The following is a 24240-nucleotide window of genomic DNA, read 5'->3' on the forward strand; positions in this document are numbered from 1 at the left end:
GCGTCTTTGTAGCCAATAATAGCTATGTTGCTGCTCGCGATTGTTCCCCTTTGCGAGTTTTCCTGCATTCCCTAGTGGAACCCTGATTGCTCGCTATTTCTGCGAACCCAGGCCTCAGAGTTCGACTTATACAGCGGCCACTCACAAGGCAGAGCTACCAACTGAGACCTACCGATTTACCGGAAGAAGCTGAAAGAGTAGTGCGACGGACTCCGGATCACGGCGAGATACATGAGACTGGGTGATCGGAAGTTAATTGCACTCATAGATATAAAACTATACCGTTGTGTATTGACGCGGGCTTGACCTAATGACCGTAAGTGAGGTCCTTCGTAGACGAAATTAATAGTTCTTATCGACCATTGAGACTCATCACGGGTTTGTATGGGCTGCTTTGACCCCGCCGGGTAGTTCCAGCGGTACTACATCGACGACTAACAAGATTGTTGATCGGGAGCGAGGGTACGATGCAAACAACTGGCCAACAACCTAGTTAAGCGAAAACCCCGCTTCGTTGGCTGCGAACACTTTGTGCATGCTTGAAAAAGTACTGTGACCAATGCTGCGATCGACATATTCACGGGCTTGGGGAGCATGGTTGCGTCGTGCCTTACCCGAATGCGAACTACCCAAAATCGCTCACCACGGGCGGGTTCACTACAAGCGAATAGATCAATCTAACGACTGTACACACCACGAAAAATAGGTATAGCAATACAAGCAGCCAGCAGATCCTCTTTGTTAGTGGGTGCGTGGTTACGTACGTGCAGCAACATTCAACCGCCTTGATCTGTTGCCTCGACGCCGTCAACTGGAGGAGAATGGACTCTCAAGGCGACACACACACTAGAAAAAGTAAAACATACATCAAGGGGGCCTGCGTGTCGATCGTCCCGAAATTCTCTGTTTCGCGACAGATGGACACGCTGTTTTATATGACCAAACCCATGTTATGCATCCGAAGTCAATTGAGTTGGGTTGTCGCCAAATGCTGCACGCGATAGCACAGAATACACTTGGGTGAAGACCTATCCTTCCAGTACGAGGTTATACAGCTCGTCCACCGAGTCGTGCGCCACCTTCTCTAGGTACGGCGGCAGCTTGCGCCCCGACACGGACGCCTCGACGATCTTCTGAACGAGGCAACCAAACTCGCTGCAGTGCCGTGCCATGGCCGTCATTTCGACGCGGTCTTCGTCTGCGCGGGTGGTCCCTCCCTCCCAAAGCCCCTGCCAGCGGGATATGGCTCGCAAAATGGTCGAAGATGTGACGGGCATCATGGACATGAGGTGCGCCGAGATGGCAACAGAACTGAGGGCTGTAAAGGTCAGCGGGAATGAATCGCATGATGATAAGCTATCACATGTTCGTACCGAATATAGCCAGCTCGAGGCCGGTAAAAGCTATAGAGCTAAATGCTGTCAGCTCCACGGGCTGCCAGCGATCCCCCATGAGCGTCTCCGTCAGCGCCTTGAGTGAGGAGAGACAATGAGGCGAGCCCCGTGTCTGTCGCCGGTAGAGGGCAACGTCCGCGTCGGTGAGGTCTTTCGTGTCCCACAGCGCGTGAGGGCAAGGCAGATCGCAGCGCATCTCCGCCGTGGTCGTGAGTGGCAAGACATGGAACATGCCGCACTGGTGCCAATCCGCCAACGTGATCCACGTTGCGGTCCTGACAAAAGGTTAGCGATGGGCAGTTCGCCAACATGGCCGGGGCATTACCTGATGCATGCTTCGTCGGCTAGAAACTGAGTGGTACGTGAGCTTGCGGAGTGCCGTCTGTTCAACAAGCCAAGACGACGGACGGCAGAAACGAGGGCAGGGAGTCGTCGTATTCGATGTCTCCGTCTGGTTTCAACACTGTGCTGCAGGAAGTGCACTTGGTGGATAAGGACAGCGGCCTGCAGCGTCTCTAGGACGGCTCGAGTCGGTTTTGGGTTCGTCGCCATGACGTCTCTCAGCTGGCGGAAGATGTACTCCTCGGCGATACGTAGAAATGACTTGGCGGATAACGCATCGTCCCTTGGTGGTGAGCGTATGGCCCCGCAGAGTGACACCCCTAGAACTAGCAACGGGGATGTGCCCTCGGACCCAAAAGACGGCATATGGACAAGGGGAACGTAGTTGTGGCTGAGCCGGAAGAAGGTGGAAATGAAGTTGCGCAAGGTATGCGGCGCGAACACCGACTGAGCGAGGTCAATGTCAAAAGGTTGGTTGTACGACTCATCGCTGACAGAAAGTGTTGTATGAAGAGCGTTCAGTTCCCGTATGATCTGCTTGGAGAATATGTCTAGCGCAGCTGTGCCGTCAGAAGTGAGAGCCGGGATGAACAAGTCCGCAACTGCTGACGGTGCAGTGTAATCGGAGGGCCGCTCCGTGTCGGCATCGTCAAAAGTAAAGTTGAACATGGGTGGGAACGCCCATGGGATGAAGCCAATGTCTTCAACAACGAGAGAGGGAGGACTTTCGTCCAGTGAACTCATGTCCAGGTCCATCTCTGGTACTCTGTCGTTGACGACCGGGTTACCCGAGAAGCAATCCAGCATGGTCTCGCGTTTGGGATCGATGAGGCCTCTCAAGAACGACAGCTTCGGATCCGTTTGGCTCGTGCTGCTCGACGAGGACAGTTCTAGCGTGCCGCTGGGCGTGTTATGTGACGAGTCATTCGTTGTGGATGCATCGCGGAATCTACAGGTTACGCGGCGAGCCGTGCAGCGGGCACACGGGTATACCTTGTTGCACGAGACCTTGCTGTGGAAGCAGGCCTCGCATGCCCGAGGCTTCTGTCCACGGCGACGCTCTAAGATGTCTGTGCTGTCGTCTTTCTTGGCACAGCTGAGACTGTGCTTGCGGCAGACGTCGCTATGGTGTACACATTAGTGGCCTGCATCCACATCAGTCTGGAGGGAGGACAGGGATGAGTCACCAACCCCCTGGCAAACCGCTTCTGGCAGTATTGACATTTGAAGCGAAATACGTCGACATCTGGACCTCGTTAGACCACAACACCATAAACGAGCGTGCAAGTCCAAGCCATGGCGTGGGGACATGTCAGCTCAACAACTCTGGGCAGTGTGTTGTCTGGTAGCTAAGCCCGTTTGGCATGTGCGGTGCAAGACGTTGTGATATCCCAATGAACCATCCCAAGCTAGTGTCTCACGGCGTGGGTAAAACTCACGAGTGGCTTCATGCCGCCGCAAGTGCGTGTTTCGTTGGTACCGTCTGCCACACGTCGAGCAGACGTACGACTTGACGCTTTCCGCAGCCGGCCGAGACACAGCCCCACCTAAAGGAACAGATCTGGTGGCAGCCAGCATCGTCAGCGGCACGCAAAGTCGTGGCTGGTATAGGAAAATTGTTTGGTATCATGTAATAGGCCTAGCTGGGCCGTGTTCGAGTCGTGGGTGCAAGTCGGAGAGGGGATGAAGGAGGTGGGTTTTGTCCGAAGTCCCGAACAACGCTGGGGCTGATGATAGGGTGGGTTTTCACCATCTGGTCTCGGCTGAACCCACCAAGCGCCCCAGGCTTTCCCAAAGGGGACATTTCATAATGCCTGCACGATGTGTTACGTCCTGAGGATCGATGCGGCGGCAGTCGCGGATAGTCAGTTGCAGTCAAGCCGTTAAAAATTCATGTTGCATCGCTGGTTCTTTTTTCTTTGTGCGAATTCTGCAACAATTTTTGTCTGCCGACGCTGGTCCAAGCCATCTGGCTGTTAATACTGCCTCTCACCGTGTAAGTGGTCACTTCCCTCGATCTGATGCCGTTTATATCTCGTCCAAAATATTACGAATCAGCCGTCGCTATTCAGACTGACGTCCGACTAAACAAACTCCAAGCTATTCGTGGTCGACCTTCAGAGTCCAGCTATGAAGACAATGCAACTTTCCAATTCGTTTACCAGTATGCCTCGACTGGCATGAACCACACGTGCGCTATGTTGACAACCCAAGTCATCAAGAAACGGGCTATCCCGACGTTGACCTTATCGCAACCTCGCAACGCCATCTGTTGGCCCTCAAGCAATTACAAAGGCCAACACCATCGGCGCTACGCTCACAGCACCACAAGGCAAACCTTACCGGTTGCTAGGCATGGTCAGGTCCTGTCCCTGACCGAGAGAAAGGACAAGTCTAGTGCCATAGAATACGTTCTGTGAGTTGTTGCAAATACAAATGCAGGCGGCGGACTCATAGAGCGCTAATGGAACCACATACTCAGCACCAACTTCGATGCCATCATCAACTGGGCGCGCCAGGGCTCACTCTGGCCCCTTACCTTTGGCTTGGCGTGTTGTTGATTGTTTCTGAACTGCGTGAAGAACAAGCTAACTACAGAGGAGACTCTTTCTCATATAGTGCTCCTAGGCAAACCGGATAGCAAACGTTATCCAAACGTTGCTATAGAAGCTTCAAACTGTTATGCCGGTTTGACTACTCCCGTATGGAAACGTACATCTCCGTCGGAGACTGGTATGCCATTCGACATGATACAGAAGAAGTCCCCGATGCCCCTGCTTTCAACACGTGTTGTGGCGTAGAGATGATGCAACTTCCCATGCCGCGCTACGATCAAGATTGCCTGGGCATCATATTTCGTGCGTCTCCTCGGCAGGCGGACGTGATGATTGTCGCCGGCACCGTCACGAACAAAGATGGCTCCCGCGGTACGGCAGTGCTACGACCAGATGCCGGACCCTAAATGGGTCATCAGCATGGGTAGCTGCGCGAATGGTGGGGGGTACTACCACTACAGCTACTCGGTGGTTCGCAGCGTGGACAGGATCCTGCCAGTGGACATCTATGTGCCTGGCTGTCCGCCAACAGCAGAGGCACTCATGTACGGGGTCTTTCAGCTGCAGTCCAAAATGAAACGGACCAAGATTACACGCATGTGATATCGGAAATAAGGAGTTCGTATAACCTCTAGTTGACGTATTGACCGGAGATGGCTGGCACGCTTGAATGCTATTGAGATGTGTTGCGACTAATTCCTCCAGTCCTGTTACAAAGGGGCTTGTTCCGGGTCACAAGGAGTCTTGATTTTTCTATCTATTGCCGGGACCTATATCTACACAATTGGGTCAGTGTATAGGGGCTATATGACGCCTGGAAGCCCTGATATAGCTGGCCTACAATGCGTTGAGTCTGGAGTCATGACCCCTATATGCAGGCTACCTCTATACGTGCTACAGCCACGGACCTTCTAATGCGTCCTCAAGCACATATCCACTAACGGGCAAAGCCTCAGTCCTCGGTTGAATGAGATATGCTTCCGGCTTGATTATATTTACTTTGGATTACAATTACGGGAAGAACCACAGCTCAGAGCAATAAGTTCTTACTGTAAGAGGGCTTGTAGGTATTGCTTCGCATGGCTCGGGTTCTGGCGACCTTGATCAACTGACCGGCTCCATGGACCTGGAATACGCCGAAGATGGCTCCACAACAGAATACGACCAGCACGAGTCGTGCGGCACATTCGCCGTCGACGCCACTCGAGTTTAGGCTGGATAGCTTCCCCGGATTCCACTGAACCCCCACGCCAGCCGCAAAGTCACCGACCCAAGTCCCCATTGCCCCAACCTTTTCAAGAGCGAGCGCCGTAGTCGGACGTTGAATCTTGAGGCCCCCCTCCAGCTCATCGACGGCCAGCTTCAATCGAAAGGCTTCCTGTCAACTGGACGACTGCCCTGCAGAGAAATACAGGCAAATGGGAGCGATGTCGACCACACAATGCCCAGACGCCAAGCAGAAAGCACAAATGTCTCGTCGCTCTCGGGAGGGTTGCTGGACGTGCAGAAGAAGGTCAACACAGCCTGTGCATCACGATGTTCACGAGTCACCACTGGGCGGCAGCTAACAGGCCCACAGGAAAAAGAAGTGCGACAACAATGAGCACCCTTGCCGCAATTGCTCCAGGCTCGGTCTGGAATGCCAGCGGGAAGTCAGGTTGGTCTGGGAAGATGACTTTCGGCGAGAGGGGATGAGTCGAAGAGGGCCAGCCAAGCTGGTCACTGCACAGAAACGGAAACGAGGCGATGAGGATGCAACTTTAAAAGCTACTAGGAGAGGGAGCCTGTCAAAACGCGACTTGGATGAAACCCTGGATATAGGCAAAAGCCTAATATGCTCAGCCGCCTACGCACCTATATCCGAGCCGACCGCTGGCCGTCCCATATCACAGTGGCCCTTCGAGCTTGACTCAACAGAGTCGATGCTTCTCGACCACTACATTCAGCGGTTCTCACGCACGTATCCGGCATTCTCAGGGCCTTCGAATCCTTTTCTGCGCGTGATCCTGCCTCTTTCGATGCAGAGCCGGGTTGTGCTTGACTCTTTGCTTGCTTTGGGCGGCGTACAAAGCTGGGACAATGGCGAGTTTGCCCTGGAAGGCGCCATGCTGAAGCTACGACAAAAGGCGCTGAGAGGTTGCCACGAGCTGGCAGGCCAATTAAGGACAGATGGTAAGTTACTCGGGGAAGGAGACGACTCGACGCACGCGAGCGGCCAGGTTGGATCGGGTCAATGGCGGAGTCGGACAGACAACAGCTCTACGATGCTTCACCTCCTGACGAGTTGCGTTCTCCTCATGCTATATGAAAAGCTCGCTGGAGAAGACCGAGAAAATGGGACCTCTCACTTACAGTTCTTTTCGCGGCTCTTTCCCGCACATATGCTTCTCCAGGCTATGGCTGGTTTCCGCAGTATCGGCGCCCCGGAGCAGTCTGTCACGCATGCATTCCAGTTTGTGACAAACCTTTTCCTCTACAACGACCTCGTGCGCTCCACGTCCTTGCGAACAACGACTTTCTCCGACTTCTACTTGGCACAAGGGCACATTGATCCCGCTGGCGTTGCTGGCGTTGCTGGCGTTGCTGGTGTTGCTGGTCCCTGTGGGAACGCAGGCGATCGAGACTTGAGGCGATTCGTCTTCCCCCGACTCATCACTCGCATCACGGCGGGCGACCTCACGGTGACGGATCAGGAGATTGCCGAGTGGGATGGCGCGCTGGGCTGGCTGCCGAGCTTCTCGCTCGCTCCGCCGCTAGACCTGGACCCGTACGAACACATCCCTACAGCGAGTCGCGACATTGTCACGAACCCGCGGTACCGACGCCTAGAAAGCTTCACTTGCCCAAACGAGTGGATCGAGCAGAGAATAACTTCGGAACTATACCGCATCGCGGGAACCATCTACAGAAAGCAGTGCGTCGCCCGCGTGGAGGGCCCCTTTTCGACGCGCCCCTGGACAGACGATGCCTGGATGGGCAACCTCCCGCTCTGGGCGGTGCAGCTGATTGACCTGCTCCCACCAGACTCAGCGTTCCAGAACACGCTGCTGTGGCCCATTGGTATTGTAGCGAAGGAGTTGACCGCGATTCACGACGTTGAGAGGGCGAGCATTACGAGGGCCCTAGAGGCGCTGGAGAAGAGGTTCCAGATGCGACACTTTTTGCGAGCAAGGCAGCACTTGCACGCCCACTGGGCCATGTGCGATCAGGGCTATGCATTCAATGGCGGGGATATTCTCTGTGGCTAGTGCCAATTCGTTGCTGTATGAAGCCATGTCGAATATAAAGACTCGAGTTAATGATTCCTCTTCATTCCAATGATGCCCCGCGTGGGCGAGTCGCGATGGCTCTGCACAATGTCAACGGCTTCAGCCTGGATGAGGCCTTGGCCAACCAGTCGCCTAATAAACTCCATTGTCCACTCTTGGCAGCGCTTCGTATTTACCTGAGCAATGTCAGTATAGAGCGGTCGACTGAATGATTGACAGAGCAGTACACCGTCGATTGGGAGGCGCATATCCTGCCCCTTTGGCGGCGGAGGAACCCGCGACGCCTCCGTCTCCAGTCTCGATCTCGGCACAGCATCTACCACGGACACGCCGCCCGTGACATTGCCACTATCGTGAATGTGCTTCTCGTCAACCGTGCCGAGAAGAACCAGCTTGCGGAGATCATGGGCCGTGCTGCAGTCAAAGTTGCGCTTGAACTCGAGCGCGTAGCCCGACATCAAGGGCTCGCCCACGACCTGCACAATCGTGCCCGTGCAGGGCGCGTCTTTAAACGAGGATGCGCTGAGGTCTGTGTCCGCCAGGCTGGCGTGCGGGATGAATACTGCAAAGTGCGTGCGAGAGTTGGGGCCTCCGGGGTGGAGAGCGAGGTATACGGGGCGAGACATGGTGTGGAGGGGTGATGTGGAGGCTGGAATCCAGATCAACACACGACAAGGTGAGATGGAAATGCTTGACCATTTTGTTGTTGGTCCACGACTCCACGTGCTCGTCTGACAAACTACGCCCACTGCCTCGCTATCGAGTGTCTCAATTCTGATGGCAACGCCGTACAGTGGCAATGCCTTTACGAACAAATTATTATGTACCGTCCTGCCAGTTCACCTGCTTCCTTGCTTTCTTCTTCACTTGTCCAATGGCCTCATCTCATGCAGCGTCTCGCGGATGTACTTGATCTGCTCCTCCGCCCACGCCTCTACCTCACCCACATTGACCGTCTCAACGAGACACATGCCCTTCTTACCCTCCGGGTCGCTAGCCTTGACGTTCTCCTCGTACCGACGGCGTAGAGCGTCAGCAGTATTGCGCGCGCGTTGCGCAAGCACATCAAGACGATATGTCGTCCACTGGTAATACAGCTCTGTGAGGTGCGACTTGTTGCGCACGTTGGCGTTGGTCGTCTCGTCAGGCAGCATGGGATCCCGTGGGCGGAACGACGTGACAATGGTGACGCGCTCGGGCATATTGTCTACAGGCGCCGCCGTGTGCGTAATGTACCTGCCCTGCAGCAGGACAGCACAGCCCTGTTAAGTCTTTGGTCAGCGACGCGCTCCTCTCACCGTACGGGATGAGGACCGGGGCATACCATCTGCGGTGCTTTCACCTTGAGCGTCGTGCCGTCGCCCTTCATGAGCTCCGTCTCGCCGCCCGTCATATGTCGCGCGTCCGATAGCATCACGACGCACACCCATGGATGTGAATCTTTGTGCCACTCAATAATCGGCTTGGTCTGATCCGTGACGGCCCTCTTCTTTGCCTTGTCTGCCTCAAAGGCGCGGATGGCATCCTCCGTCGCTGTGGGTGGCTCGACGGGCGTGTTTCGGACGGCATCGACGCCGCCCGGTCCCAACTGAACGTTGGTGTGGCTCACTTCGTAGCCCATTGCCGGCACGAGGTCCACACCGGCAATGCTGCTCACAATCTTGAGAACCTCTGCCGAATGCCAGAACTTGTGGATGAATGGGGCATAGCGAGGAGCCATGCCACGCAGCTGGACGGAGCCGGGGCGCGTGTAATGCAGGCAGTTGTCCAACACCTCTGGGCTGAAGAGCTCCCGACGGTGCTGGAGAACGGCCTCGTGGGATAGTAGCGGGAAGGGTTCTGTTGTGGCGACGTTGGAGAGGGCCGTGGGCTCAAGACTTAGATCCTTCATGGTCAGGACGGATGAAGGGGGGGAGAAAGAGAGATGCTTGGAAGCATCAAAGTCGACGGCAGGTTTCATGCTGGATGTATGCCCTGATGTTTTGGGCGCCGCCGACGGCGGAGCAGTGTCAATTGCGATTGGGGGAGACATGGTGTTTTGGTGTTTGGTGTACTCGAAGCAGCGAGGATGCGTTCAAGTTGGCTAAAGGTATCAGGGCGACGTTCACGGGCCATTATATACCATTGACGATTGTACGTTATAATTGCAGTCATAGAGCGTTGACCAAGACACCCCAAAGGGGTAATTAAAGACGCCGCAATCCGGGGATCAGGGGCGCACCATGGGAAACCGGGAATTCACGTCTCTATGCCTCATTGCCTCCCCAGTGGACTGGAGTGTCATCACGCCAACGCAATAGGGCTATTCCAGGCGCTGGAGGCCTTTATTTACCCTTTGAGCCGAGCTCCGGCGCCGGCGAGCCGACATCCGCCCCGTAACAATACTTGCATCCATGCCGAAGGGCCGTTTAGCGAACAGCTTTGTGTGTAGCGAGAACCCTTGCGGTCAAAGATTGAGAGATGCGGTGTGCTGGATATGAATGATCAGTGGTGTCACGCGAGTGAGTGACAGCCAAGTTGCACCAGGCCCAAAAGGCACATTTGACGCGCCGTGTAAGCGCCCCAACTGCCATACGCTAGACTCAAAGAAGGCCATTACAACCGCTGAGGCTCTCATAATATCGAAGGCCAGCCACACTATTTGGGCCCACGAGGCGAGGGCTAGCCACGTAACTTGGACAGGCTTCTCCGCACCGGGAATATTGGTCACACTCTGGGGAAGCGGGGGAACGAGCCGTCAGCCTCCCAGCACCAGATCATGTCAAGTTTTGCTCCAGAATTTTTGGGTTTGATGCCTTGTCCTTCGGCCTTCGGGGTCCACGTGCTCGCTCCGCGGTCCCCTGATGCCCCCACGGTGGCTTGCGGAGAGAGTGGCGCCTGGAGACGGACCGCTAGCAAATGATGGTGTTGCAGATTCCAATTGGGACAAACACCATGAGTACTGTTTTTCTTCTTTTCTTTAACCGTAGCCGACGGTCCGTCACGTCGAGGTGTATAAAGAACGTGGTTGCCGACACTTGACCTAGGGTTGAGGCCTCCTAGTCGCCGGAGACAATTCAATACGAGCCACCTTTCAACAACGTCTTGCCGGAACTAGAACCCACTCGAGAGAAGCGGAATGGCCACCAAGACAGACGTAGACCACCAGGAAAACCCCGCCGAAGTCGGCCTCGACAACAGCATCAGGACCGACACACACAGCTCGCACCAACATGATCCTGACAAGGGCACCGCCGGGCACGCCAACTACCATGGCATTGACACGAGGGCCGTGTCCATGGGGGCTGATGAGGTGTACGAGCGAAAGATTTCCATCATGAACGAAGCGCTGATTGACCTCGGCATGGGGTCTTTCCAATGGAAGGTGTTTGTCATGACGGGCTTCGGCTGGTTCGTCGACAATGTGAGTTGAGTCCAAGGTCCAACACCTATGGGTCCTGAGGGATCAGTGTGATCTAACAGGCGTGCCTCACCACAGCTCTGGCTGCAAGCCATCACCATCATCACACCGCCTGTGCGGGCCGAGTTCGCCGTCAAGCGCATAGCCTTCCTCAGTGTCGCCAAGTACGCAGGCCTCGTCATCGGGTCGAGCTTCTGGCCCATGACGGCGGATTTTATCGGCCGGCGGCCGGCCTTCAACATCACCCTCCTCATCTCCTCCGTCTCCGGCCTGGTGGGCGCGGGGAGTCCCAATTTCGTCGCCATCGCCACGTTCTGTGCCGGGTTAGGCCTGGGCACTGGTGGAAACCAGCCCGTCGACAGCGCCATCTTCCTCGAGTTTGTGCCGGCGACGCACCAGTATCTGCTCACCATGCAGTCGTCTTTCTGGTCCGTCGGACAGGCCGTCGCGGCGCTCATCGGATGGTATAGACCCCCCCCTCCCCTGGGATAGTTAGCACGTCAAGTATGCATGCAATGCTAATTTCTTGTAGGCCCATGATCGCAAACTACTCGTGTCCCTCGGATACGCCCGTCGGGCAATGCGGATACCACGAGAACCTGGGCTGGCGGTACACATTCTGGACGTTTGGCGGTCTCACGCTTGCCATGTTCCTCGCCCGCTTCCTGTTCCGGGTGCCTGAGACGCCCAAATATCTCCTCGGCAAGGGCCGCGATAAAGAAGCCGTCGAAGTCGTCACCGCGATCGCGAAGCGGAACAAGACGACGACATGGCTTACCCTCTCACACTTTGAGGCAGTGGACGCCCAGCTCGCTGCGCAAAGAGCCGACGTGACAGATGTAGCGTCGCCGCCCAACTCCGACACCAAGAACATCGTCAAGCGAAGCGTAGAGAAGTTCGCGCCCAAGAAGATTATGGCGCTCTTCTCGACACCGCGCCTTGCGTTCTCGACATCACTAATGCTGTTCTTGTGGTGTTCCATCGGCATGGCGTATCCACTATACAACTCCTTCATCCCCATCTACCTCGAGAACAAGGGCGTGGCATACGGATCCACCTCCATCAACACCACCTATCGCAACTACGCCATTCAAGCCATCTGCGGCATTCCTGCATCCATACTGGGCGGCTTCACTGTCGACATGCGTCGCATCGGGCGGAAGGGAACCGGAACGCTAGCCTGTCTGGGCACCGGCGTGTTCCTCTTCCTCTTCACGCGCGCACAGACGAGCGCTAGCATTCTGGGCTTCAGCTGCGCCATTGCCTTCTTCCAGAATCTCGTGTACGGGCTACTCTACTCGTACACGCCGGAGCTATTCCCGGCACCGATCCGAGGCACGGCAAACGGTCTGGTGGCAGTCTTCAACCGCATGAGCGGGCTCATGGCGCCGATTATTGCGGCCTATGTGGGCATTGACACGGATCTGCCTGTGTGGATCTCGGCAGCGCTGTTTGTCGTTGCCGGTTTTGTGTTTCTTATCCTGCCGTATGAATCGCGTGGACGAGCTGCTTCTTGAGTAGCTGAAAATTAAAAAGGAAGCCATCAAATCGATTCTTATGATACATTGCTCTCATTAATGCTGTGCAACCCCTGACACGTTCTTAGTCTCACTCGACCGCGCCGAGACCAAAGCAAAAACAGGGCTATATCGTCGGATTCTGCGAAAAGAGAGGCATAAAGTCTTTAGACGAATAATGCTACCGGTAGACTAGGGCAAGGCTGGAGCCTATAGGGGCGTGGCCCCAAGGCCCATAGGGGAGGCTGAATAACCCCCCCCCCCCCAATAGATTCCTTTTAGTAGTCACGTTTTAAGGAAAGAGATGTAAGAGAGAAAGCAAAGTAATAATGCTGTCGCAAGACTAGACTAGGGCTAGGATATAGCCTATAGGATATAGCCCTAAGGGCTATAGAGGGGAGGCTGAACAACCCCTTAATACGTTTAATGTCTTTTGAAGTGGGTAGGGTACATGCTCTGCGTTTGACTGCCCCCGATCCGCACCCGAATCTCTAGCGCCTCCTGCCGCCATTGTCAGGATCTAATGAAAGGAATATAGCCGGCATCTTATTGACGTGAGCCCATCTGTCAGATCCTCGCCGGAAAGGCGTCCTCGAACCCACTATCGCACCATGCCAGACGTGGACGAACAAGTTTGGCAGCTATGCGGACTTGGGGCCCGCACCCTCTTCGGGCTTTGTTGAGGTCTGTGACGGCTGGGACGCCTTCGACTTGGCGGCCTTGGCCTCTTCAAGTTCCTTGTTGAGTGTCTTGTATTCGGTGTACCACTCCTTCATCTGCGCATTCGTCCCGCCCGCAGTAAGCTGACCCTTGATGTACGCCAATTTCGACGCAATGTCTTGCATGGACGTCATAGTGGCGCGTTGACAATCGGACTGGCACAAGGATAGGGCCAAGGTGAGGTGTTCTGGATGCGTTGAGTGGCCAAGTTGGGGGATGTGAGAAGTACGCCGATGGTGGAAGCGTTGATATCGCGGTTGCTTGGGATTGCGGGGCACTTCAAGTGAGTCAGTCGGGTTGGGTGCAGAAGGGGCAAGGCGATGCTGTTGGCTTGAACTTGACGCGGGCGGGACTAGGTTACAATCGGCAGAGCATCACGTGAATCGTCCAAGACCGAAGTTCTCAAAGCTGGACCGCGGAGTGTGAAGGCTTTGGAATAATGTGATGTAGAGGTGCAGTCAGAGCGACGTATTATGTGCTTTATTCTGGCTTGCAGGCTTCATGTCTGCTACAGACTTTCTAAATACGAAATATATCCAGATATTTCACCACCTTATACCACTCCTGGTCATCGTCTAGTCGTTATATCCCGGCGGTGCGGTGCCCTTGCCTAGCGGGCCATCTGGCTGCGGAAACTTGGCGTCGGTGGTGAAGGGCTCCTTGCTGCTCAGCGACTTGACACGCCCGAGCATCACCTCAACGTGGCGGAACGCGGCGCTTGGCGCATACTGTGGAATCATGTGACCACTGAGGGCGACGCCGACGTATGTCAGGCCGCGCTCGGTGTGCGTCGTACCAAAAACGCCCGCCGCGGCGATGGTCGCGTCCTCGCCGCGTGTATGGTAGGGAACGTAGAAGGCATCAACGGGTTTCCTCTGGAAGCCTAGCTGTCTGCCCCAGGTCATGTTCTGGATGGACATGAGCGTGCCGTTGGCGAGGAGGATAAAGTCGAGCGCGCCGTGGCCGATGATGACGTTCTTGGTGCGGTCGATGACGCCGCCCAAGACCGTGTTGGACGATGGAGGGGACTGGTCGCCGCCCTTGACGAAGACAGGGCCGCCGCACTCGGCCCACTTGCGGTCGACGGGGGCGTTGATGGCCTTCTTGACATCCGCGCGATCAAAGTAAATGGACGCGCCCTTGGGGAGGTAGTCGAAGCTGCCAGGGAAGCCGAGCACGTCCCACAGCAGCGGACACGTGGTGGCGACCTGGTACGTGTCGAAGCAGGGGTTGATGTCCGTGACGGCCACCTGGATGGAGCCCATGAGACTGCCGACCTCGCAGCCCTGCTTGTCCTTGCCCGTCTTGGGGTCGGTGCCGGGCAAAGGGTCAGGTAGGTGGCCCGGCGGTGGGTACTTGAAGAACTTGGAGCGGAGATCGGCGTAGCCGCACCTCCGATCGATGTCGTGAATTTTTCGTGTGAAGGATTCGTTGAACGGGAACAGGTTCTGGTGGTAGTCCACAAAGGGAACGACGTTGATGTCGCTGAGACGGTCGGGGCCAATGGACGGGTCGTAGATGATCATGCCCTTCATGTTGAAGTAGGTGTCGTCCTTGGCATCCAGCATGGCGCTCGCAATGTACGGGCAGTACATGCCACTGTTCGAGTCAGCATCATGGGATCTTATTACGTGTGGTGCGGCGAGACTGCACAAGGGGAGATGACGAACGCGTAGGATTCACCGGTGATGTACACCTTGTACCCCTGCATGGAGAACGTGTCGATGAAGTTCTTGAAGAAACCCATAAATTGCTTGGCGACGTCTTGTTCGTCCTTGGCCGTCACGTTGCCCGTCGAGAAGCCCGTGTTGATGGGCTGCTCGACCCAGAGCATGTTGGTGAGATGGTGCCATCCCCATGGGTTGGGCACGGGCTTGTAGGTGCCATACTGCCACAGGAAGGGGCCGTTTTCCTGCAAGAAGCCTTCAAGGGATGAGCAGCCGGGCTGGATGTCGAGGCGAGGGCCATCATCAGCATTGCAAGTAAAGCTAGAAAGGAAGCATTGAGCTGTGCGAGAGCGAGCAGAGCAACATGGACACTCACCCCACCATTGAGCCAAATGACAATCTCCTTCTTGGCCGCCGGGTTCGGCGACGGCTGGAACCAAAAGTAAAACTTGTCAGGTCCGTTCGGGTCGTCCGAGATGGACATTTGCCCGGCGTACGCCTCGCCAATGTCAAAATCCACGTCCGGGATTCCCGTCCCGTTGATGGCGTACTCTGTGATTGATCCGGCAGTGGTCAGCCACCAACAAAACAAGCCTTATTTTCCGATCTCATCGCCAAGCCCTTCACTTACTCGTCGTATTGGAACTGGCAAACTGCTTGGCAACGGGCCCGTCACGCGTCCACTTGTCGAATGGGACGCCGCGGTGGGCAAGGGGAGGCTGGACCGGGCCCCGGCGGTAGCGATCCGGCGCCGCATCGATGGCGGTGGCCGCGACTAGGGCCGACGCGAGAAACTCCCAGCGCATCTTGGCGTTTCGTTTCGTTTCGTTTTTCGTCTCGTCTCAAGGCGCAAGAAGCTCGACAGCCGGAGATGACGAGGCTCCTTTGGAAGAGAAAAGGGCTCCGGCCTCTTCTTGTACTATCTCCTCGCGTCTGCGCCCACCAGGGTCTGTTCCCTCAGACCGGCGGCCAACGCCGTCACCGTCAAGTCGCGCAGAACCTGGGTTACCGTGTAACCTAACCTTGGAACCTTGATCGCCTCGGCGGCGGCAGGGGTACGGGAGCCGGACTACGACTCTAGCAGGTGCTGACCCGCCCTGTGGATTTCCCCCGCGATTACGCACCAACAAGGCAAGTGGGAAGCGCAAAGCTGGATCCTAATCGCCCGCTAGCCAATCCGCGGGCTGGTCCGGGACGCGGTGTCCCTTTTGATTAAGTGACGCCCAGGAACTTCTGTAGCCGAATGAGTGGCGGGACGCTCGGTGTTTATCTGAAAGAAGGCATGAGCGGCCGTGGGGCCCTGCGATAAGGTCGAGCTTCGAGAAGGCGCCGCGATGAGGGGGGACGGATGATGATGGGGGGAGAGACAAAGGTTACAAGCAGGATGTGTGATGTGAGCAACAGGGCAGCTCAACGGCATTTTCTACCGGTGTATGTCTCACCTTTTGGGGATGGGATGGGATGGGATGGGATGGGAAGAGGCGTTTACGCACTGTCTGTCTTGGACGCTCGTGCCATCATCCGTAGCGCGTGCAATCGAAACCGTCTGGAATGCAATTGATGAAACTGGGGTCTGTCGTTGGAGCTCTGGCCTGGCATCCTGATGTGGGTGACGGAGGGGCATGGCGGCGCGAGGCGGTGGCTCTTACTCCAGCGGCTACCGCGTCATAGAGTGAGTGGATGGACGGACGCCAGATGGAGACACTTGACGCAGCTTGGCCTGCAGAAGTTGTGTTGCATTAGCGAGCCAGAGCAGAAAATAGAGGTTTTACCTCGCGTAGACAGGCCCTGTTTGGCCCATTGACGGCATCAGTCTCGACATGTGCAGGCCAGCGCTCAGCCACATCGCACTGCATGGCATCGTCTCTACATGTATACTGCGCTTCGTATGTGCGACATTGGCGGCAACTCCTGTCACATACCGATCGGACTCATCGCCTCCGCGAACATATCTTAGAGTGCAATTTGGAGTGCATGTGGGGAGAGGCAACGAGGCAGGACGTGATGTAACCTATGCCTGCAAGGGGACTGCCGGGTCTGATTCCCGGTCGCTACCCTCCGGGCTGGCGGCGGGTTGACACCAGACGAGGGCATACATGTAGGCCTGGCTCGAAGTCTCATTCTTGAGATTCAACCTGGCCCATGCTTGCGCTGGTTCGAGCACCGGAAACTGCCGCAGATACGGATCATTAGTTGATGGGAAAATATTTCTTCTCGACGTTGTGATCCTGCGGCACGCGCCTGTGGCTACGTTCGCTTTGCCCGGTGTATATGCCTTTATTAGGCAGACCCTGCTTTCCGAGGTGGGGGTTTCGATGCTATGGAGCTATGCGGCTGCCGAGGCCCTAGCTTTGCTCCACGGAAAGCAGCCCCGGCGGAGCTGTCGAAACAAGACCGAAGAATGTGTCCAACGGTCAACTGTCCATGTTCATGGTATAAAAATAACCGGGCCCAGCGGTTGGTCTCACAAGATATCTCATGATGGACTTCTACGAACTACATGTACCATCCTGCATGCCGAGCCAAGCCCCGCCCTTCACAGGCAGTTCCAACTGGACGGGTCCTTGTGGTTGCCGCCCAGGTATGTCTGCGTCTTCGGATACCTGCACCCAGTTAGCCTCAACTCGCAAAACACGACATCAAATGCGTCCCCGTCCCCGGGGGTCAATAACCCACAAGCAGTGTCGCCGCTGAAAGTCAACCCCCAGGGCAACCGTGTCATTGATAAACTTGGTCCCCGTCAACGTCTCCGGCGGCTCGCCGCGTTCCACCCAGGCCACGATGGCGGCGAGCACGTTGGTCCGGGGCTCAAACGCGATCCCCTTGGCCGGTGCGCCGCCGCCTTGCCCAAACGCCCACGCGCCCGGGCCCCCGTTGCAGTGAAACATGCCGGAGACGCGGAAGAAACGAAAGTAGTCGTGGAGCCGCTGGTCCGCGCGCGACATGCGGTCCCAGAAGCGCGCCGTGTTGAAGCTCGTGATTTGGTTGTCCTGCCCGCCGTGGTACGAGATGATCTTGCCGCCCCGGGCCTTGAAGGCGGGCAGGGTCTCGGGGTAGGTGCGGATGTCGAATGGGTTGAGGTCGTCTGCCCGTCGTGCCAGGGAAGAGTCGTACTCGATGGCGTCCCACGTCGGGTCGTTGAGAACGACGTAGCGAAACCAGTCCTGTGCTGTCAGTACATGTCATGCCACGAGGGGCCGGCAGGTCGGATATGAGAGTCAAATTCACCTGTGAGTAGCTGAATGGGGCACCAGAGATGAGTTTTTGGACGACCATAATCTCGTTACCCGGGTTCATTCGCGGGAAAATAAGAGATCCGTCCGGGTACGTATATGGGGCGTATATCTGGCGAAGCTGTTCGACCTGCTGCTTATTGAGGCACAGCCCATCGTCTTGGTCTGGAGCACAAAGAAGGGCCTCGGGCTTAAAGTGGCAGCGATCAGGGACTTCAATGATACCGTCAACTACACCATCCAGGCCGTCGCACTGCCTGAGCACTTCGTCGTGGATGAGACCCGTCCAAAGCTGGTGACTGATGTAGTTGGACGACCCCACGGGGCCGGTGATGGGATAGAACATGGCCCGCTGGCCCTGAAGGTGGTTGAAGTCGACCGCGGGACATCCTGCGACAATGCCGTCGTAGTCGTCCGGGTAGCGCTCTGCGCCTTTGATGCCCATGCGGCCCCCGAGGGAGCAGCCCAGGTAGTAGGACCGGGCAGCAGGCTTCTTGTAGAACGCCTCCGTCAGGGTCTTGGCCGCCGCGGTGCCGGTATGTAGACTGTCCTGGAGTCAGTGCAGTCCGAGCGGGCTCATATTGGCACGCACGCGCGATGGGCATAGTCTTCTAGGACGTCCGGGTTATGATAGAAGGGGGCGCCAGTGGTTCCGTTGTGGCCGTTGTTGGTGCCCATGGCTGCGAATCCGAGGCCGGTTGTATACGCCAGATCCTCATACTTTACGCCTGCCGTGCGTCAGCTCGCGAATATCGACGGCAAAAGAGTCCATATCTACATCCGTCTATTCCGCCATTGCCCGTAGAAACCAGTCGCGCAGCAGGCCATTCATCAGGAAGCCAGAGCTCAAAGGTGATGCCTGAGCGGTGCGACGTGTCAATGTGTAGGGCGATGCGGCACAGGTCCGCCTCGACCAGCTGCGACGGGCGATTACACGAGGCATCGTTGTCGGAAAGCTGGATCGTCGTACCGCGACTGACATACTCGAGCCAGGTGCGCGTCGCGTTGGCGACGAACTTTTCAGGCTCAAACGAGAGGCACCGTCGGCGGGGATCGTCGACCCATGATGTCGCGGAGGCCGTGAAGGGCGGGAAGATGTTCAGCGCCGCGAGCGACATCCAGATGGAAGCGGTTCCGAGCATGAGCTTGTAACCCGCACACACGATCCTCGAGATGGCGGTCACTGGCTGCGCAGAGAATATTGCAGGAGATGCATCTGAAGAATGATCGTAACCTATGGCCATAGAGAAGCGGCGGGGGATGCCGCCTACTGCATGCGGGTGGCGGTAATCCTTACCCAGATGTTGTTAGTGTGTTGCCTGTGTTGCACCTGCTGTGACGCTGCGTCATGGGAGCGGGACATGGCACCCTCTGACGAGATGTACAGAATAACTAGTGTATGGAGACTATTCAAATCTTGACGTTGGAGAGAAGCTCATAAACAAGCATCGTGATTTGGGTCTAGTATACTGTATAATCATGCCTGCAAGTCATCCTCGTCATGCCATGTCCTGATGCGAAGCACATGTACTTCATACAAGGTACTGAATCTAAGTAAAGGCCCAACACTGTCCCCTACCCCTGTAGCGTCACGCTCTTTGTGATCAAGAATTCTTCAATGCCGTACACGCTGTTGTTGCTCCCCCATCCGCTGCCCTTGACCCCCTGGATCGCCATCGTTGGAAAGTCTGCCATGGTCCCGGCATTGATGTGCACCATTCCGCACTCCAGCCTTTTACTCAAAGCAATTCCCTTGATAATGTCACTGGTCCAAATCGCGCCCGAAAGCCCGTACGAGGAGTCGTTGGCGACCTCGAGTGCCTCGTCTTCGTCCCGCACCACGTACAGCGTCGCCGACGGCCCAAACGATTCCAGGTCGCGCAGCCGCGAGCCACGAGCCAGCTTGGTCACGATCGTGGGGCGCAAACTGGTTCTCGCCTTATTGAGGTACGTGTTATCGCCGACAAAGTACTCGGCGCCGTCGCGCAACGCTTCCTCAAGGAGTGCGTGTGCCTTGTCGGCAAAGGCCGTCGTCGCAGCCGATCCGCCGCCACGGCTCCATTTCTCACTATCCACTTCCTTTTTGAGAAGCTTGCAGAACTCTTCTGCGACTGCTTCAACGACGATGATGCGTTCCGTGGACATGCAGATCTGCCCATGATGGGCAAAGGCGCCAAACGCGCACGCCGCCGCCGCCTTGGCGAGGTTTGCATCGCCGCAGACGATGGCAGGCGCCTTGCCGCCCAGCTCGAGAAGAATCGGCTTCAGATGCTGGGCGCAGGTCTGCGCGACCTGGCTCCCGACCGCGGCGCTGCCAATGAACTCGACCTTGCGGACGGCCGGGAGCGAGACGATGGACTCGGTCACCGCCGCCGCATCCTCGCGCCGGACGACAACCTGGTTCAGCACGCCGCGGGGCAGGCCGGCGTCGGCAAACACCTGGCACAGCATGCGATACGTCTGCGGGCAGAGCTCGGACGCCTTGAGGACGACGGTGCAGCCGGCGGCGAGGGCGGCGGCGACGCTCCGCGGACCCAGCACGGTCGGGCTGTTCCACGGCGAGATGATGAGCACGGGGCCGATTGCCTGCTTCGTGACCATGATGGTGGTGCCCTGATTATCGTCGTCGGGTGGCAGGCTGCCGGTGCACGCCGTCGTGATCTGGGATGCAACCTCACGGATGTTGGCGCTCGCCACCTTGGCAAGGTAGCTGCCGAACGGGGGCGCGCTGGAGGTTTCGCGCGCTTGCATTACGCCCAATTCGTCGGCACGCTCGGTGAGCAGGTCGGCCACTTTGAGGAGAATCGCTCGGCGTGCTGGGATCGAGGTTGTACTCCAAGCCGGGAAGGCATCCCGAGCGGCTTCGACGGCGGCTTGCGCGTCGGCCACGGTTGCGCTTTGCGCGTAGTGCGCGACCGTGCCGTCGGCGGCGTGGACTACTTCAAAAAGATTGTCGGGGCGTATGGTGCAGTTTTCGCCGTTGCACCACAAAGGGACGACCTGCTTGCCTGCGTGCTCTAGGGAGATGGACATGGTGTACTTCGTTGTAAGTGAATGGGAAGAGAGGACAGGGGAACAGGTTCATTCAAGGTCTCAATGTTAGGACGGCGGTTTCTGTGTGAATCATTGCAGGTTCGCCGACGGCACTGCTGGTTTATAAGTTATATACGCCAGTCTTTCCGTTGTCTACACATGCTCCGACGAGTCCGATCATCCGTGAAGCTGGGCATCATGTCGGCGGCGTGGGCTGGCGACACGCCGACATCCATATTTCAACGCCTATACCGCTACTACAGGCGCTTTATTACTTGCTGGCTTACACGGGGGCTTCCACACATGCTGCTGCTTGCTGCTCCCTCGGCGCCGGAGCCTTGCTGGCACCGACCCATCGCATCATTGCCCAAAGCGGACGGTGCCGAGTCCGCCGTCCGTAGCGGCCCGCTTCCTATCGGCGCATCGGGGTCGGCCAGGCCGTCCTGCCGTCCGAAAGGCACTTGGATGAGCCGCGAGTCTACGGAAAACATACCCACAAGGACCGGATGAAAAGACTTGGATGGACTGCAAGAGCCGTTGACTCTCGGCATTAATCTCTAGGAATTCCGATGCCTATCAACTTGACATGAGTAACCAGCTGGGCATAGTAACTTGGTGCCAACTCGTTATATTGGCGTAACAGAGCTCAATCTGGCCCCTTCAGTTCGTGTGCCCGACAACGCTCAGCGCTTGACGGCATATACCTTGTATGAGCCTGATTTGATGTGAGCAAGGCAACATTGATCTCTCAACTTCATCTTGCCTAGGAGAAAACTCACCGACCCAGGGATTCAAATCCAGGCGTCCAACGTCGGCCAGCACATTCTCCTGCGAGGAGCAGCAGCCCGCGGCCTGCGTGGCAGCTGCAGCGCCACAGCAGCCGTCGGCACAATTCTCAGCGTACACATTCAAGTCGCTGCCCGTCCCAGCAATAAGCACATCTGACCCGCGCATGCATCGCCGTCGTAAGCATGGTGAGCTACATACGTCAGGGGGCGGGGGTGTTTACGAGACATATCTCACCTTGGAAGCCCGCGGCCTCGAGATGCTCTTCATACTCGGCCACCTGGCTGGCCCCCGCCACACAGCCCACGTACAGGCCAATGTCCTGCCTGATCTCCTTTGGCAGCGGCTTCTTGGCCAAGATGTCGGACACGGCCACTCTGCCGCCGGGCTTGAGAAGTCGATGCATTTCGTTGAAGACGAGCTGCTTCTCCTCTGCCGGCACGAGGTTGATGACGCAGTTTGAGATGATGCAGTCGGCAGAGCTAGATGGAAGATCAATCTCGGTGATGCGAGAGCTGATGAACTCGACATTGTCTTTGCCAGATGCGGCCGCTAGCTTGCGCGCCTTGGCCAGCATGTCCTGTAGTCTCATTGTCACACATGGAACCCCGTCTGGTCCTGTCTGCACGACGGGAGGCGGCATACCTCATTCATGTCAACGCCAATTACCTTTCCCGTCGGGCCAACCTTTCCTGCCGCAAGAAAGACATCCAGTCCGGCTCCGCTGCCAAGGTCAACGACAGTTTCCCCCTAGTAGGCGAGTCAGCATCAACAACCGATCTGCGACCGTCAGCGAGGCCACTTTGAGCTTACAGCGCGCAACGTAGCGATGGCCAACGGGTTGCCACAGCTCAGGCCCATGTTCGAGTCCTTGGGGATGGCAGCCAACTCCTCTTCCGAGTATCCAAAAGCCTTCGCAATGGTGTCGCCGAAGCCGGTGTTGGTTCCGCGGGCGGCGGCGCTGTACCGCTCACCAACCTCGGAGTAGATCTTCTGTGAGTCCATGATTGAAAAGCTCAACTGTGCTGGTTTGGTGGTTCGAGTTCGTGATACAGATGGATAACCTCAATGGTTTTTTATGTAGCGAGCTCCTGATTTATAACTTGTTCCCACACGATATAAGGCTGCAGTGCCCATCATTGGGTCTCTCCCCCTCTCACTCCTTCCAGTACACAAAATGTGTGTAAAAGATCGGCCTTGTGCCAATCAACGGGACTTGTCATGCACAGTCGACGCCTCATAGCACCACTATGCCACAACAGGTAATTTTGCGATATGTCACTGGATGTGTCCGCTGCTCCCCCCCCCCAGTTGACCGCCACGTCTCATGAATCCAGCTTTGTAGTCCGACCTGATCCAGCTCCAAACTCAACACTTGCATCTTCAAGCCTACCTACCTTCTGCCCAGCTTTTTCCCACCATCCCGTTCCGAACGAGACATTTACGCAGTGAGACTTCTGGGCGTCTGTCCCCCGCCATGAGTCCTCCGCAAGTGGGCGTCATAAAATGGTCGAGTCGACCACCTGACGACAGGCGGAGGCGCATACGTGACAATCAGAGGCGCCACCGCGAGAGGACGAGAACCCACATCTCGCAGCTCGAGACCAGGCTGGCCGAGACGCAACTCCAGCTACAGGATGCACTTGTTGCAATTCAACACCTGACTTCCGAGCTCGATCGCTACCGTAAATCTGCGTCAATAGACGGACCTGCCACACCCTCTACCCGCGCACTGCATTCACCGTCTACTCCTCCTGTCCTTGAGGCCGACTTAGGCCATGAGCACCTCAGCTCATCGAGTTCAGAAACCCCAAGCCCGACGACGGACTACATCCGGCACAGAAATAGGGGCAGCGGCGGACAGCGGACTGGGTCAATCGTCGATGAAGAAAGTCATCTCTCGAGTGCTGAACAAAGTGCTACTTCGCATGCCTGCCGGGCAGACCTGCATCGACACCATCTACCCTCATTCACAGACAGTCCGCTGATAGGAGCTGCCTGTGCTCGCGATGCCGACACAAGTTGCGGTCGCGACGCGGTCGCAGACGAAAACGCATGTCGGGAACTGGACCCGCCGCGGGCGGGCGAGTCGACAACTAGGTGTCGTGATGCATACAAATTGATCTTGGAACGAAATTATACCGGCTGGGACAGTCAGGCTCTGCGTCGATGGCTGAGCCCGGGCTTCCGGGGTCCCGTTTCCGCTGGCGACGGTTGTCGCGTGGAGAATATGCTGTTATTTGCATTGCTGGACCGTATCACATCCTGAATTGAGCTTCGTCTCACGTTGGACGGCTTCGTACTATCATGGGTGACTTCATCTG

The 24240-nt window shown here is 56.6% G+C and overlaps 11 protein-coding genes across 13 annotated transcripts; 3 read left to right on the forward strand and 8 right to left on the reverse strand.

Moving 5' to 3' along the window:
* Window positions 1–846: 846 nt before the first annotated feature.
* On the reverse strand, window positions 847–3416 carry JDV02_002784 (uncharacterized protein). 2 transcript variants are annotated; one of them, XM_047983855.1, is made up of 5 exons: window positions 3176–3416; window positions 2928–2982; window positions 1720–2859; window positions 1374–1669; window positions 847–1318 (listed from the first exon to the last, which is right to left on the reverse strand). In XM_047983855.1, exons 1-5 carry the CDS (start codon window positions 3312–3314, stop codon window positions 1029–1031), a joined length of 1920 nt encoding a protein of 639 aa, XP_047839827.1. In that variant the 5' UTR covers window positions 3315–3416; the 3' UTR covers window positions 847–1028. The 2 variants fall into 2 exon arrangements, with proteins under 2 accessions (XP_047839827.1, XP_047839828.1); XM_047983856.1 differs by having other exon boundaries at window positions 2928–3416.
* Window positions 3417–4651: 1235 nt separating this feature from the next.
* Window positions 4652–4894, forward strand: JDV02_002785 (uncharacterized protein; the record flags this gene model as incomplete). The annotated part of the gene is made up of 1 exon (XM_047983857.1): window positions 4652–4894. The coding sequence occupies one exon, from the start codon at window positions 4652–4654 to the stop codon at window positions 4892–4894; it is 243 nt and encodes an 80-aa protein (XP_047839829.1).
* A 1778-nt stretch (window positions 4895–6672) lies between these two features.
* Window positions 6673–7539, forward strand: JDV02_002786 (uncharacterized protein; the record flags this gene model as incomplete). The annotated part of the gene is made up of 1 exon (XM_047983858.1): window positions 6673–7539. The coding sequence occupies one exon, from the start codon at window positions 6673–6675 to the stop codon at window positions 7537–7539; it is 867 nt and encodes a 288-aa protein (XP_047839830.1).
* Window positions 7497–8202, reverse strand: JDV02_002787 (uncharacterized protein). Its single transcript, XM_047983859.1, has 2 exons — window positions 7788–8202; window positions 7497–7736 (listed from the first exon to the last, which is right to left on the reverse strand). Exons 1-2 carry the CDS (start codon window positions 8184–8186, stop codon window positions 7587–7589), a joined length of 549 nt encoding a protein of 182 aa, XP_047839831.1. The 5' UTR covers window positions 8187–8202; the 3' UTR covers window positions 7497–7586.
* A 188-nt stretch (window positions 8203–8390) lies between these two features.
* Window positions 8391–9674, reverse strand: JDV02_002788 (uncharacterized protein). The gene is made up of 2 exons (XM_047983860.1): window positions 8885–9674; window positions 8391–8822 (listed from the first exon to the last, which is right to left on the reverse strand). Exons 1-2 carry the CDS (start codon window positions 9590–9592, stop codon window positions 8424–8426), a joined length of 1107 nt encoding a protein of 368 aa, XP_047839832.1. The 5' UTR covers window positions 9593–9674; the 3' UTR covers window positions 8391–8423.
* Window positions 9675–10678: 1004 nt separating this feature from the next.
* On the forward strand, window positions 10679–12477 carry JDV02_002789 (uncharacterized protein; the record flags this gene model as incomplete). The annotated part of the gene is made up of 3 exons (XM_047983861.1): window positions 10679–10963; window positions 11039–11424; window positions 11493–12477. 3 exons carry the CDS (start codon window positions 10679–10681, stop codon window positions 12475–12477), a joined length of 1656 nt encoding a protein of 551 aa, XP_047839833.1.
* A 641-nt stretch (window positions 12478–13118) lies between these two features.
* On the reverse strand, window positions 13119–13331 carry JDV02_002790 (uncharacterized protein; the record flags this gene model as incomplete). Its single annotated transcript, XM_047983862.1, has 1 exon — window positions 13119–13331. The coding sequence occupies one exon, from the start codon at window positions 13329–13331 to the stop codon at window positions 13119–13121; it is 213 nt and encodes a 70-aa protein (XP_047839834.1).
* Window positions 13332–13772: 441 nt separating this feature from the next.
* On the reverse strand, window positions 13773–16318 carry JDV02_002791 (Carboxypeptidase D; the record flags this gene model as incomplete). Its single annotated transcript, XM_047983863.1, has 4 exons — window positions 15496–16318; window positions 15241–15416; window positions 14868–15142; window positions 13773–14796 (listed from the first exon to the last, which is right to left on the reverse strand). Exons 1-4 carry the CDS (start codon window positions 15668–15670, stop codon window positions 13773–13775), a joined length of 1650 nt encoding a protein of 549 aa, XP_047839835.1. The 5' UTR covers window positions 15671–16318.
* A 758-nt stretch (window positions 16319–17076) lies between these two features.
* Window positions 17077–19281, reverse strand: JDV02_002792 (Feruloyl esterase). 2 transcript variants are annotated; one of them, XM_047983864.1, is made up of 5 exons: window positions 18876–19281; window positions 18690–18825; window positions 18093–18642; window positions 17541–18028; window positions 17077–17467 (listed from the first exon to the last, which is right to left on the reverse strand). In XM_047983864.1, exons 1-5 carry the CDS (start codon window positions 19237–19239, stop codon window positions 17401–17403), a joined length of 1605 nt encoding a protein of 534 aa, XP_047839836.1. In that variant the 5' UTR covers window positions 19240–19281; the 3' UTR covers window positions 17077–17400. The 2 variants fall into 2 exon arrangements, with proteins under 2 accessions (XP_047839836.1, XP_047839837.1); XM_047983865.1 differs by having other exon boundaries at window positions 17077–18028.
* A 391-nt stretch (window positions 19282–19672) lies between these two features.
* JDV02_002793 (uncharacterized protein) lies at window positions 19673–21130 on the reverse strand (the record flags this gene model as incomplete). The annotated part of the gene is made up of 1 exon (XM_047983866.1): window positions 19673–21130. The coding sequence occupies one exon, from the start codon at window positions 21128–21130 to the stop codon at window positions 19673–19675; it is 1458 nt and encodes a 485-aa protein (XP_047839838.1).
* A 557-nt stretch (window positions 21131–21687) lies between these two features.
* Window positions 21688–23021, reverse strand: JDV02_002794 (Arsenite methyltransferase). The gene is made up of 5 exons (XM_047983867.1): window positions 22730–23021; window positions 22562–22666; window positions 22154–22496; window positions 21910–22071; window positions 21688–21845 (listed from the first exon to the last, which is right to left on the reverse strand). Exons 1-5 carry the CDS (start codon window positions 22919–22921, stop codon window positions 21814–21816), a joined length of 834 nt encoding a protein of 277 aa, XP_047839839.1. The 5' UTR covers window positions 22922–23021; the 3' UTR covers window positions 21688–21813.
* Between the last annotated feature and the right edge of the window lie 1219 nt (window positions 23022–24240).

Source organism: Purpureocillium takamizusanense, chromosome 2 (genome assembly GCF_022605165.1).
Source record: "Purpureocillium takamizusanense chromosome 2, complete sequence".
In the NCBI taxonomy this organism is placed as follows: domain Eukaryota; kingdom Fungi; phylum Ascomycota; class Sordariomycetes; order Hypocreales; family Ophiocordycipitaceae; genus Purpureocillium; species Purpureocillium takamizusanense.

Bases quoted from the DNA above. Each gene is read 5' to 3' on its own strand.
- JDV02_002794 (XM_047983867.1), bottom strand. From the start codon at position 22,921: ATGGACTCACAGAAGATCTACTCCGAGGTTGGTGAGCGGTACAGCGCC. The intron at 22,667-22,729 runs GTAAGCTCAAAG...CTCGCCTACTAG, and splicing joins CCATCGCTACGTTGCGCGCT to GGGGAAACTGTCGTTGACCT. The intron at 21,846-21,909 runs GTGAGTTTTCTC...ACATCAAATCAG, and splicing joins GGATTTGAATCCCTGGGTCG to GCTCATACAAGGTATATGCC.
- JDV02_002788 (XM_047983860.1), bottom strand. From the start codon at position 9,592: ATGTCTCCCCCAATCGCAATTGACACTGCTCCGCCGTCGGCGGCGCCC. The intron at 8,823-8,884 runs GTATGCCCCGGT...AAGACTTAACAG, and splicing joins AGGTGAAAGCACCGCAGATG to GGCTGTGCTGTCCTGCTGCA.
- JDV02_002792 (XM_047983864.1), bottom strand. From the start codon at position 19,239: ATGCTCGGAACCGCTTCCATCTGGATGTCGCTCGCGGCGCTGAACATC. The intron at 18,826-18,875 runs GTAGATATGGAC...GACGCACGGCAG, and splicing joins CAATGGCGGAATAGACGGAT to GCGTAAAGTATGAGGATCTG. The intron at 17,468-17,540 runs GTGGGTTATTGA...AACTGGGTGCAG, and splicing joins TTTCAGCGGCGACACTGCTT to GTATCCGAAGACGCAGACAT.
- JDV02_002787 (XM_047983859.1), bottom strand. From the start codon at position 8,186: ATGTCTCGCCCCGTATACCTCGCTCTCCACCCCGGAGGCCCCAACTCT. The intron at 7,737-7,787 runs GTACTGCTCTGT...GACATTGCTCAG, and splicing joins TGCGCCTCCCAATCGACGGT to GTAAATACGAAGCGCTGCCA.
- JDV02_002784 (XM_047983855.1), bottom strand. From the start codon at position 3,314: ATGCTGGCTGCCACCAGATCTGTTCCTTTAGGTGGGGCTGTGTCTCGG. The intron at 2,983-3,175 runs GTGAGTTTTACC...AACGAGGTCCAG, and splicing joins GCGGCGGCATGAAGCCACTC to ATGTCGACGTATTTCGCTTC. The intron at 2,860-2,927 runs GTTGGTGACTCA...TGTACACCATAG, and splicing joins CAGAAGCGGTTTGCCAGGGG to CGACGTCTGCCGCAAGCACA.